This window comes from Gopherus flavomarginatus, chromosome 8 (assembly GCF_025201925.1).
Source record: "Gopherus flavomarginatus isolate rGopFla2 chromosome 8, rGopFla2.mat.asm, whole genome shotgun sequence".
Classification (NCBI taxonomy): Eukaryota; Metazoa; Chordata; order Testudines; family Testudinidae; genus Gopherus; species Gopherus flavomarginatus.
In genome coordinates this window covers 114,794,716-114,807,790 of record NC_066624.1, presented here as the reverse complement: position 1 = coordinate 114,807,790, position 13,075 = coordinate 114,794,716, and the positions used below count along the sequence as shown (strand labels likewise).

Sequence of the window (13,075 nt, the reverse complement as noted above, 5' to 3'; positions counted from 1 at the left end):
CACCTGCCTTGTAGGTGGGAAATTTCCTGTGCTGTGGAGCAATATTTGGCGCCGGGTTGTTAGGGTTGGCTGGCACATGCAACCCAGCTTTTGCCATCTCCAGTTCATGTTTTCTCTGTTTTTCCTTCTCTTCATTCTCTTTTTGTTGTTTTTCCATTTCTTTTTGGTGTTTTTCCATTTCTTTTTGGTGTTTTTCCATTTCTTTTTGGTGTTTTTCCATGTCTCGGCGGTGGGCCGCCTCTTCTTCTGCTTGTTTCCTTCGGTAGGCCAACTCTTCTTCTTCTAGTTTTCTTTTGTGTGCTGCCTCTTGGGCTGCCTGTTCTCTTTGGAAGGCTGCCAGTTTCATGCTTTCTTCCTTTTCTTTCATCTCCATCTGTTGCCTGTGTTCAGCTTCTTTGATTTGTTCTTCGGCCTCAATTTTTGCCTTAGAAGTCATGGTTCCTGTTTTCTTGTGTTGGGGTGCCCTCCGGTGTTTATCTTCTGAACTGCAGATTCTGTTGCCTCCTGAAGTCTGCCTAGCAACAGTGCTTTTTTCCTTTTCTCTCTCTAGCTAATGTTCAATGAAAGGAAACCAGAAAAACCACTTTATTTGCATGCATATAAGTGCTGGTACTTGCCTCCTAATGGGAGGGCTATTGCATGACAAAAGACCCTCAACAGCCTCTTAATGGCTTCTCGCTTAACATGCAAGCCACAAACTGCCAGAGAGCAGAAAAAAAAATTCTCTCTGGTTCCCTTTTAAAACCAAACTGTTCCTCTCTGCTAAAAAGCCCTCAGCAGAGAAGAGAAAAATATAATATTCCTACTGGCTTCTGGATTCTGTCTATCCCCCCACCGCTGCCACCATGTAATAACCCTAGTCCCAGATTTGGACCTTAGCGTCCAAAATATGGGGGTTAGCATGAAAACCTCCAAGCTTAGTTACCAGCTTGGACCTGGTACCTGCTGCCACCACCCAAAAAATTAGAGTGTTTTGGGGCACTCTGGTCCCTCTGAAAAACCTTCCCTGGGGACCCCAAGACCCAAATCCCTTGAGTCTCACAACCAAGGGAAATAATCCTTTTTCCCTTCCCCCCTCCAGGTGCTCCTGGAGAGATACACAGACACAAGCTCTGTGAAACTACACAGAGGGACTCCCCCTCTCCGTTCCCAATCCTGGAAACAAAAAGTACTTTCCTATTCCCCCCAGAGGGAATGCAAAGTCAGGCTAGCAATCCAACACACAGATCTCCCCTTGACTTCTTCCTCCCACCAATTCCCTGGTGAGTACAGACTCAATTTCCCTGAAGTAAAGAAAAACTCCAACAGGTCTTAAAAGAAAGCTTTATATAAAAAGAAAGAAAAATACATACAAATGTTCTCTCTGTATTAGATGATACAACACAGAGTCAATTGCTTAAAAGAATATTGAATAAACAGCCTTATTCAAAAAGAATACAAATCAAAGCACTCCAGCACTTATATTCATGCAAATACCAAAGAAAAGAAACCATATAACTTACTAGCTGATCTCTTTGTCCTTACACTTAGAAACAGAAGACTAGAAAGTAGAACTACTTCTCCAAAGCTCAGAGAAAGCAGGCAGACGGAAAACAAAGACTCAGATACAAACTCCCTCCACCCAGAGTTGAAAAAATCCGGTTTCCTGATTGGTCCTCTGGTCAGGTGCTTCAGGTGGAAGAGACATTAACCCTTAGCTATCTGTTTATGACAACATCCCCAAGTAGTTCCACATAAGCTGCAAGTACAAGCTGTTAGAACAAAAGAAGCAGCATGTCAAATACAAATACAGTAGTAGCATTAGTTATGAAAATGCAAATACTGTATTGCCTACAAGCTAAAAAATGAAGAAGCCACAGTTATGGTCAGCTGGCAAACAGAACCTCAAGAACAGTTTGATAATTTTTACTGTTGAATGAAATTGTAGCAAAGAGTATCCCATACTCAATCCTTAAAATATTTACTGAATTTTTAAATAATGTTTTATCTTTTGACCTAACATACTTGAACGTCTGAGTTACAGAAAGAAATATCAGAGAGCTTCTCAATCTTCCAATCCTAACAACATCAAGAAACATATCTTTCAGTTTTAAGACAAAATGCAGAATTTAAAAATCCACTCTTCCATGAATAAGAAGCTCACACTGGAATGTGAGACCCTCTACCACAAATTTCTATAGAACATTTTTTGTTTTAAATAAAAGCTTAAGTTTCCAGCTCTTACAGACGCAAAGACACTTTCAACATGAAACAATGCAGTATCTCTTCCTCTGTCTGCAGATAGCCAGATCCAGTGCTTTGTGGTTCACAGCTTTAGCAAACAGCAGCTAAACAAAATTAACGGGACTGGTTATTCTAATTGCTGGTATTTCACAACCCTATGTATAATTATGTAGTCACCTGCTGATGCAACAGAATTTCACCCACTGATTCCTGCATCCAGCCCAGTAATTTCTGACAGAACTACAGCAATCTTTTATTTAGAAAGACATCAAGTCTTGAGTTAAAGACCACAAGTGATGGAGAATTCACCACATCCTTTGGTAAATTCTGCTCCAATAGTTAATGATCCTCATTGTGAAAAATTTATGAATTACTTCTAGTCTGAATTTATTTCACTTCAAATTGTCTGTAGTTTAATTATACTGTTTCTTGGTAAAGCTATGAATAGCAAATACAGGCAATGGAATCATACATAGGAAAAGAATGAGGCTTCTTCTCCCTCCTTTCAGTTGTAGCAACTACAGCTTTGTCTACAATAGGGTAAAAAGATGCGTTAATGAAATATGTTAAAATTAACATCTTTTTTCCTAACATGTTTCGTTAATACATCTGTTTATCCCAGTGTAGACATGGCACAGGAGCTTGGAGGAAGAGAGTAGCGTAGATCAGACCATCCCTCATTACGTAAGGTTCTGGTGAGGGTGTCCAGCAGCTAGAGATTGAAGGATTTTTACAATTTACAATATCCACTAAACCAGTGGTTCTATGCCAGGGGTTCAGGGCATGTTTCGGGGGAAGGTCGCCAAGAAGGGCAGTATTAGACTCACTGGGGCCCAAGGTAGAAAGCTGAAGCTCCACTGTGTGGGGCTGAAGCCCAGGGTCCTGAGCCCTGCCACCCAGAGCTGAGGCCGAAGCCTGAGCAATGTAGTGGGGCCCCAAGCAACTGCCCTGCTTGCTACCCCCTAATGTCAACCCTGACTTTTATATGGAGAAAACTTCTTGTTGTAGCATAGGTGGGCAGTGTAGTTTTTATAGCATGTGGGAGGGACCTCAGAAAGAAAAAGGTTGAGAACCTCTGCACTAGACAGAGGCTCATACAGAAGGTTAAGCTCTCAAACAGAGTACAAGGCCAGAACTCTTGTACAAATTCCAGCAGCTGGGGAGAATATTTGGGCCAAACTTCTCACTCAACAGTTGTACCTGTGCATCTTCATTCTGTAAAGACTTACATTCCCATTACGGAATGTTTCTTACCAAGCTTCAGACAAACACTGCCTGTGGTCAGCTTTATGTGAGAAAAGCCAGCATTTTACTATAGTTTTGTTTCTCAGATTATGTTTCTCACATAACCCAGATCATTGGAGGTACTCCTTTATGAACTGAGCAGAATATTCAAAAATGTTATTTTTATTATAAAATCTGGATTTGATTTTTTTATTAGTAATTTTATTTACAAGTCAAAGGGACACTTATTGTTCCTTGCTTCAGCTAAGATTTCTTTAACAATCTAAAGGGGGGAAAAAACTCTTTTTCAGTTTGTTTACTTTGTACACTTGACAACACAGTGTAAAATCAATTAGGTCCCGATCCTGCAAAGGCATACCTTATGCCACTGGTTTTCAAACTTTTTTTCTGGGAACCAGTTGAAGAAAACTGTTGATGACCGTGACCTAACAGAGCTGGGGATGAGGAGTTCAGGGTGTGGGAGGGGGCTCTGGGCTGAGGCAGGGGGTTGGGGTGTGGGAATGGGTCAGGGCTCTGGACTGAGGGTGGAGGCTCTGGGGTGGGGCAAGGGATGAGGAGTCTGGGGTGCAGGAAGGGGTTCCAGGTTTGGGGGAGGCCCAGAACTGGGCGTTTGGGTGCAGGGAGGAGTCACGGCTCTGGGCTGAGGCGGAGGGGTTTGAGGTGCAGGAGGGGCCCTCAAGGCTGGGGCAGTGGTGGGGAAAAGGGGCAGGGCTCTGGGCTGGGAAAAAAGAGGGTTTGGGGTACAAGAGGGGTTCCAGACTGCAGGGAGGGCTCAGGGCTAGGGCAGAGGGTTGGGGCGTGGGAGGGGGTCAGGGCTCTGGGGTGGGGCCAAGGATGAGGGCGCTTGGATGGGGAAAGGGGTGGCTCAGGGCTGGGGCAGGGGACTGAGGCGTGAGGTTGGGGCACGGACTTACCTCTTGCAGCTCCCGGTCAGCAGTGCAGCCCAGGTGCACCACAGACCGCGCTGCTCCCTGGAGGCAGCCAGCAGCAGGTCTGGCTCCTAGGCGGAGGAACAGAAGCAGCTCCACACGACTCTCACCCACAGGCATACACCCCCATCCTGTCCCTAGTTCCCATTGGCCAATTGCCGGCCAATGGGAGTGCGGAGCCAGCGCTCAGGGCCTAGGCAGCACGCAGAGCCCCGTGGCCCCCCACCTAGAAGCTGGACCCACTGCTGGCCACTTTCAGAGCAAAGCTGTGTCGGTAAAGGTAGGCACTGGCCTGCCTTAGCTAGGCAGCACCGCCGATGGGACTGTTAACGCCAGCTGGCGCTGCTGAACAGAGCAAGGCAACCCAGCGCCTTACCTGCCACAACCCAGCAGCAGGTTGTGAGCCACGGTTTGAAAAACACTGCCTGTTAACCAATGTCAAGTCCAAGTGAAGGTGGTGGGCTTCTGCCTGGGCATAAGAGCCCACCTACATGGATTCCAGATGCAGATGTAGTAGCTGAACTAAAAATGTTTTCTCTGAAGGTGAAGAAAATATATTTAACTCAGTCTACATGTTCTTAGCTACAAAATGACTTAAAATTGCTGTGTTATTTTCACTGGAGTCAAGAGAACAAAACTGTTGGTGAAAAAAAGAGGCAACAGAGCCAGCTCTCTACTGCCCTGGTATAGCAAGAGCACTCTGAAGTTCCACTTTCCTTTTTCTTCAGCACAGATGTAAGGCAAAGGAGCACTTCCGGAATGCACTCGCAAGAAAATGAACAATTCAGCAAACAGAAAACTGTCTCCTACAGTTATAAAAGAGTAGCCTTTCCATAAGACCATTTCCATTAAGTAGTCTTGCTAAAGCAGAAATGCCATTAAACAAAATAAACAGGTTTGGATTATTAAAAAAAAAAAAAAAAAAAGATTTTCTCCTAGATTATAAGCAAAAGTCACTCTCTCCCTTTCATGGTAGCATTAGACCAGCTATGTAAATATACACAAATTCTTCCCCCTAGCCTTCCATCTAATTAAGCTCAGATGGACATCAAATTCTTAATCAAACTAAGGTTAACAAATCCTATCCCTTCTCCAGCTACCACTTAAGAAACTGAATCATGACAATAAAGTACTCAGAGTAGCTACAAAAGGCTATTATAAATACAACTAAGAAAACACAAACTAAGAGAAAAAACAATGAGGAGTGCTTGTGGCACTTTAGAGACTAACAAATCTGAAACTAAGAGAAGTTACTTATATTGAGAAAAGCTAATCCATCATGAATGTCAATTTAAACTACATCATTCATTTTCAAACTGACATTAAGGTCACGATATTTGTATTAATTTAACGTTATCAGAATCCACTATGGAAAGGTAGGTCTAACTGGACTGGTTTCTGGGAAATGGCAATTAAACAAGTCTAAATAAAAGCATTTCACAGAACTCTCTAAACTAGACAAATATTTGCTTAACTACCTTGCTGTTTTAATTTGGAATTCTTCAGTAATACACTCACTCCTGGAAATAACAGTTTTCACCTGATTCCATGCGTAGTCCGCCATTTGGAATCTTCACAATGGCTAAAGATATCGCACAATTCAGGGGGATAGCTTATTCACACCCTGAGTGGCAAAAGTTGTATCAACATAAGTGGTAATGTAGACATAGACTTAGAGGTATTAAGGTACTGCAGGATCAATCTGCATGAGAAAATTTACAATAAAAACTCTCCAGAAGGGAAAAACTGAAGGTTCATTCCACCTCCACAGACAGCAATCTTTATCTTTACAATCAAAATGGCTAAAGTTTGTTTGCTAAATTTTAAAAAATCATTTAAAAATGAGACTGCATTAAAATTCATAGAACATTCTTAAAGGCACGAATTTCCTCATCTTTGGATCTAGACTGCATCTCGTAAAAACAATGACATTCCAAGTGAAGAATCAGAGGGGTAGCCGTGTTAGTCTGGATCTGTAAAAGCAGCAAAGAATCCTATGGCATCTTATAGACTAACAGACGTTTTGGAGTATGAGCTACATACTACACAGACCACAGTGAGAGATTATGCCATACTCTATCAAAGAAACTGAGGAACCACCTGATCAGCATCCTATACAGCAAACAGGAAAACATCAAAGAAGAGCTCCCCAACCTGGAGACTCTCATTAATAACCCAACTTCCATTCAAACGGACTTCACTAAAATAAGACAGGAGATCTACATTACTCACTTCACTTCTCAACTAAGGAAAAAGGACTGTAAGCTGTCTAAACTCCTACCTGCAACATGGGGCCACAACCGTGGTACCCCCAACCCACCCAGCAATATCGTCAATCTATCCAACTACACACTCAGCCCAGAAGAAAAGTCGGTCCTATCTCGAGGACTCTCTTTCTGCCCTGCCACCCCCACCAACATGATACAGTTCTGCGGCGATCTGGAAGCCTACTTCCACCCTCTCCGACTCAAAGAATACTTTCAGGACAACACTGAACAGCGCACTGATACACAGGTACCCTCCCACCAACAGCACAAGAAGAACGCCACATGGACTCCTCCTGAGGGTCGAAATGACAGTCTGGACCTATACATTGAATGCTTCCGCCGATGTGCACAGGCAGAAATTGTGGAAAAACAACATCGCTTGCCTCATAACCCAAGTCATGCAGAACGCAATGCCATCCACAGCCTCAGAAACCACCCTGACATCATCATCAAAGAGGCTGATGAGGGAGGTGCTGTTGTCATCATGAACAGGTCTGACTACCAAAAGGAGGCCGCCAGACAACTCTCCAATATCGAATTCTACAGGCCACTTCCCTCAGTTCCCACTGAGGAATATATTAAGAAACTGCACCATCTACTCAGAACACTCCCTACACTAACACCGGAACAAATCAACATACCCTTAGAGCCCCGACCAGGATTATTCTATCTACCACCCAAGATCCAAAAACCTGGAAATCCTGGACACCCCATCATCTCGGGCATTAGCACTCTCACTGAAGGACTGTCTGGATATGTGGACTCTCTACTCAGACCCTATGCCACCAGCACTCCCAGCTATCTCCGTGATGTCACTGATTTCCTGAGGAAACTACAATGCATTAGTGACCTTCCAGAAAACACCATCCTAGCCACCATGGATGTAGAGGCTCTCTACACAAACATTCCACATACAGATGGAATACAAGCTGTCAGGAACAGTATCCCTGATGATGCCACAGCACAACTGGCTGCTGAGCTCTGTGCCTTTATCCTCACGCACAACTATTTCAAATTTGATGACAATATATATCTCCAGATCAGTAGCACCACTATGGGCACCCGCATGGCCACACAACATGTCAATATTTTTATGGCCGACCTGGAATAACGCTTCCTCAGCTCTCGTCCACTCACGCCCCTTCTCTACCTACGCTACATTGATGACATCTTCATCATCTGGACCCATGGGAAGGAGTCTCTGGAAAAATTCCACCACGATTTCAACAGCTTCCACCCCATCATCAACCTCAGCCTGGACCAATCTACATGGGAGGTCCACTTCCTATACACCACAGTGTAAATAAGTGGTAGTCACATTAGCACCACCCTATATCGAAAACCTACCGACCGCTATGCCTACCTTCATGCCTCCAGCTTCCATCCCGGGCACATCACACGATCCATTGTCTACAGCCAAGCATTGAGGTACAACCGCATCTGCTCTAACCCCTCAGACAGAAACCAACACCTATAAAATCTCCACCAAGCATTCTCAAAACTACAATACCCGCACGAGGAAATAAGGAAACAGATCAACACAGCCAGACGTGTACCCAGAAGCCTCCTACTGCAAGACAAACCCAAGAAAGAAACCAATAGGACGCAACTGGCCATCACATACAGTCCCCAGCTAAAACCCCTCCAACGCATCATCAATAATCTACAACCCATCCTGGACAATGATCCCACACTTTCACAGACCTTGGGTGGCAGGCCAGTCCTCGCCCACAGACAACCTGCCAACCTGAAACATATTCTCACCAGTAACTGCACACCGCACTATAGTAACTCTAGCTCAGGAACCAATCCATGCAACAAACCTCGATGCCAACTCTGCTCACATATCTACACCAGCGACACCATCATAGGACCTAACCAGATCAGCCACATCATCACTGGTTCATTCACCTGCACATCCACCAATGTAATATACGCCATCATATGCCAGCAATGTCCCTCTGCTATGTACATTGGCCAAACTAGACAGTCTCTATGGAAAAGGATAAATAGACACAAATCAGATATTAGGAATGGCAATATACAAAAACCTGTAGGAGAACACTTCAACCTCCCTGGCCACACTATAGCAGACCTTAAGGTGGCCATCCTGCAGCAAAAAAACTTCAGGACCAGACTTCAAAGAGAAACTGCTGAGCTTCAGTTCATCTGCAAATTTGACACCATCAGCTCAGGATTAAACAAAGACTGTGAATGGCTTGCCAACTACAAAACCAGTTTCTCCTCCCTTGGTTTTCACACCTCAACTGCTAGAACAGGGCCTCATCCTCCCTGATTGAACTAACTTCATTATCTCTAGCTTGTTTGCATATATACACCTGCCCCTGGAAATTTCCACTACATGCATCTGATGAAGTGGGTATTCACCCACGAAAGCTCATGCTCCAAAACGTCTGTTAGTCTGTAAGGTGCCACAGGATTCTTTGCTGCTTTTACAAGTGAAGAATGACACATTATTTCTCTCTTACCTGTTGTGGAGCAGGCAGTTCCTGAACCGCTGTATGTGGTACAATGCCTTCATACAAAAGGATGCAGGGTGATCCTATTAACTCAATTATTTTTACAGTAGTGGAGAAAGGAGGAATGCTAGAACTACATAATCATCATCCAAAAGACACTACATTGTTCTTCTCATTCATTAAAAAAAAAATTCCAGATATCATAGAATCATAGGACTGGAAGGGACCTCGAGAGGTCATCTAGTTCAGTGCCCTGCACTCATGGCAGGACTCAGTATTATCTAGACCAGCAGTGGGCAACCTGCAGCTCAGCAGCGTAATCCATCGGCGGGCCACGAGACACTTTTACATTGACCGCCCACAGGCAAGGCCGCCCGCAACTCCCAGTGGCTGTGGTTCCCCATTCCTGGCCAATTTATTCCAGTGCTTAACCACTCTGACAGTTAGGAAGTTTTTCCTAATGTCCAACCTAAACCTCCCTTGCTGCAGTTTAAGCCCACTGCTTCTCGCCCTATCCTCAGAAGTTAAGAACAACAATTTTTCTTCCTCGTCCTTGTAACAACCTTTTATGTATTTGAAAACTTATGCCCCCTCTCAGTCTTCTCTTTTCCAGACTAAACAAACCCAATTTTTTCCATCTTCCGTAATAAGTAGTCTTCCCTCATAGGTCATGTTTTCTAAACCTTTAATCATTTTTGTTGCTCTTCTCTGGACTTCCTCCAATTTTTCCACATCCTTCCCGAAATGTGGCGCTCAGAACTGGATACAATACTCCAGTTGAGGCCTAATCAGCACAGAGTAGAGCGGAAGAATTACTTCTCGTGTCTTGCTTACAACACTCCTGCTAATACATCCCAGAATGATGTTCGCTTTTAGGGTTTTTTGCAACAGTGTTACACTGTTTACTTATATTTAGTTTATGGTCTACTATGACCCCCAGATCCCTTTTCGCAGTACTCCCTCCTAGGCAGTTATTTCTCATTTTGTATGTGTGAAACAGAATGTTTCTTCCTATATAGAGTGCTCTGTATTTGTTCTTACTGAATTTCATCCTATTTACTCCAGATCATTTCTCCAGTTTGGCCAGATCAACTGTTCCAATTCAGAAATTTTAACTTGTGTTAGTAGAGGACTTCTGAAATGGAAGCCAGCAATGAAGATGTGGTCATTGTCACAAGCTTTCCTTTAATGTGACAAAGCAAGACTAGGGTTTGTCAGAGGAAAAGGTGCAGGGAAAAACCAACAACAAGTACATGCATGCTTTTAAAGAAAATGTTGAAAACACAGTTCTGTGTATTTTGATTGCCCCTACATTTCTACAAAACCTTGGTAATTTAAATCTTTTCCACTTAAATCTGTTACATCAAGAGTCACACTAAAAGTACCTGATATAAGCTGTCCATCATACCAGTATGTATGTCTATGGCTGTGAGCAAAAATTGGAATGAGTGTATGAAAAAGTTTTGACATCTACCTATCAAAGCCTGGAAAAGGTTGCTCTGGAAGATACTAATGACACGCTCTATGGAGTTTCTCAGCTGTCTGTCCTCACTTTGGCTCAATTTGGAGCGGTATTCCTCTAGGAGGCGCAGAGCTCGCTGGGTATCTGCAAGCAAACATAAAACAAAAAACACTAAACACCACCATAAGGGGAAAACTATCCGAACTGCACCAACTTTAGTCAATACAGCAATTCTTTACATCACACTCTCATTAACCCAACTTAAATAACTGCCAAATTCCTCAGAAGTTCTTTATTACCAGTTTATAAATTGCGTAAGTAGATATGTTTTTTTCAAAAAGACAGATTTTTCTAAAGCAATTTTTTAAATTAAAGAATTACGTTGCCCAGATGCACATCTGATAAAACTATAGAGTTGCCTGCACATCTGATAAAACTATAGAAACTCCTTAACTGACTCATCTGATCAAAGGATTTCAGCAACAATCTGCACAGCTTCAAACTTCAGAGGCACAAAGGGGGATGTGCAGATTTCTGCTTGGCTGACACAGATTTCCCCAGTACAAACACAGGTCGGAATCTGTATTACGTGAAAGAAAAATACTGAAAAGTGAAACCACTGGCATACTAATCAAACATTTGCATTCGCAGGGAAATGAGAGCAGCAGATCCGCATGCAGGGGCAGCTGTCAAAGAACGCCAGTTTAAACAACTGCTCGGGTCACTCGGGCGCCCCGAGCACGGGGACTCGCGCGGCTGCACCAAGCGCCACGCTGCTGCGCTGAGAGAAAGTTTATGGGTCGAGGCGGCTGCACGCGGCCGGCGGAGTTCCCGCCGCGCGGGGGGCAGCGGGGGCTCACCTTGCTTCCTGACAGGCATGGTGCTCCCCAGCAGCAGCCACGCGCCCGAAGCGACCCCAGACACGGCCGGACTCCGGCCGCTCGGCTCGGGCAGGGTGCGCCCGGCCGCCGCCCTCCCAAACTTTGCGCGGGACAAGGACCAGCAGCCAGATCCCGACCGCGCGGGCTGGGGCTGCGGCGGGGGCGGCCCGTGCTCTGCCCGGTCCCGTCGGAGCCTTTCCCCACAGTCGAAAGCAGGACGAGCCCAGACCCAGGGGGTCCGGAGCGGAGCTGGGACGGGGCAGCCCCCTCGGAGCTCAGGCGGCGGCCGATACCCGCTCGGAGCCCCCAGGGGAGAAGTGGACCCGGGCGCCCGAGACTCCCTCACAGCCGCGCGCGCTCCCTCCCACCGCCGCTCGCTCCGCTGGAAATTCCAAACTTTCCAGCCAAAATGGCGGCCTGGAGGCTGTGGAGAGACCAGCAGCCCCCACGTGACCGGGCCGGCGGCCGCCCAATCAGGAGTCAGCTCGGCTCCGGGCTGGTACCTAAAGGGGGAGGCAAGGTGAGTGCTCCCCGCTGGCTTAAAGGGGCCGCGCCCGCCCCTTCGGCGAGCCGGGCGGGGGCTGCGGCCGCGTGCATGTGTGACGTCCAGGCTTTGCAGGGGTGCAGGAATGCGGCCTCCGGCTGCCGCGTGTGTGGCTGAGGCAGCGCGGCAGCCCCGCGGGGCCCCTCCCGGCTGCGGGGGCTTGCGATCCGCAATGGGGCTCGCGGGGTGGGCGCGAGCCTCCTGCCACAGTTGGCCCTTGTATAAGAAACGCAACAGGTGCGGGATACTCCCCCGCCTGACCCCTGCAGCGTTTGTTCTGTGCGGTCCGGGAAGGGGCTGCAAAAACCACGAGGGGCCGCTAGTCGGGATCGGTAGGAATCCCGGGCCGTCGCTGTCGCCGCGGGAGTTGCTTGCACACTGTGCTGGGTCACACACACAGAAGTACCGAGGAGGGGACCGCAGAACAGGGCAGCTTCCCGTTCTTAACGTTACTGGTTGGTCAGCTGTTGTAAAAAGTGCTGTGGGGCGCAAGAAAAATGGCCCTTGTCCCGCGCACTTGCAAAAGCTATTTATTGAATTATATTCTTGTGGTGCCAGGTGATTCCTACACTGCTGGAGGCTACAAGATAGCTACACATATTCACATACACCCTTTGTATTCTTCTAGAATTTAATAGCAGTTCAATAGTGGTGCACAAAGTGCAGAAGGCTGCTGGCCTCCTTTCAACACATAACACAAAATTAAAAGCCTTATAAGGAATTTCTTAAAGAGACACTCAGGAGTGCAGAAATTAAGGACCATAACCTTATATTTGTGCTGTGGTATGAAAAATTTCAGCAACTGCTGCCCAAGAGCATGTGGTGTCTCATCTGATGCAACCTACAGCGGAGAAGCAAGAACTAGTGGGTGAAAATACCATGTGGCCCTAAAGCACTACATTCATTGATGTTTAAGGCCAGAGGGCACCATTATGATTCCCTAGTCTAACCTCCTCTATAAGGCAAACTAGAGAATTCCACCCACTAATCCTTTTATCAAGACATATCTTCTTGGTGAACTACAATCTCTCTTTTACAAACACA

The 13,075-nt window shown here is 45.8% G+C and overlaps 1 protein-coding gene across 24 annotated transcripts in view; it reads right to left on the bottom strand.

The window, feature by feature from the left end:
- DLG1 (discs large MAGUK scaffold protein 1) overlaps window positions 1–11,920 on the bottom strand; it is a 443,566-nt gene extending 431,646 nt beyond the window's left edge. For 9 of the 24 annotated variants that reach the window (XM_050963886.1, XM_050963887.1, XM_050963888.1 and 6 more), the window contains exons 1-2: window positions 11,467–11,917; window positions 10,619–10,750 (exon numbers count right to left, since the gene is read on the bottom strand). In XM_050963886.1, coding sequence (XP_050819843.1) covers window positions 10,619–10,750; window positions 11,467–11,485 — 151 coding nt within the window. In that variant the 5' untranslated portion in view covers window positions 11,486–11,917. Of the gene's footprint in view, window positions 1–10,618; window positions 10,751–11,466 lie in introns of all 24 variants that reach the window. The other 15 variants (XM_050963882.1, XM_050963890.1, XM_050963892.1 and 12 more) reach the window with 3 other exon arrangements.
- Window positions 11,921–13,075: the final 1,155 nt, after the last annotated feature.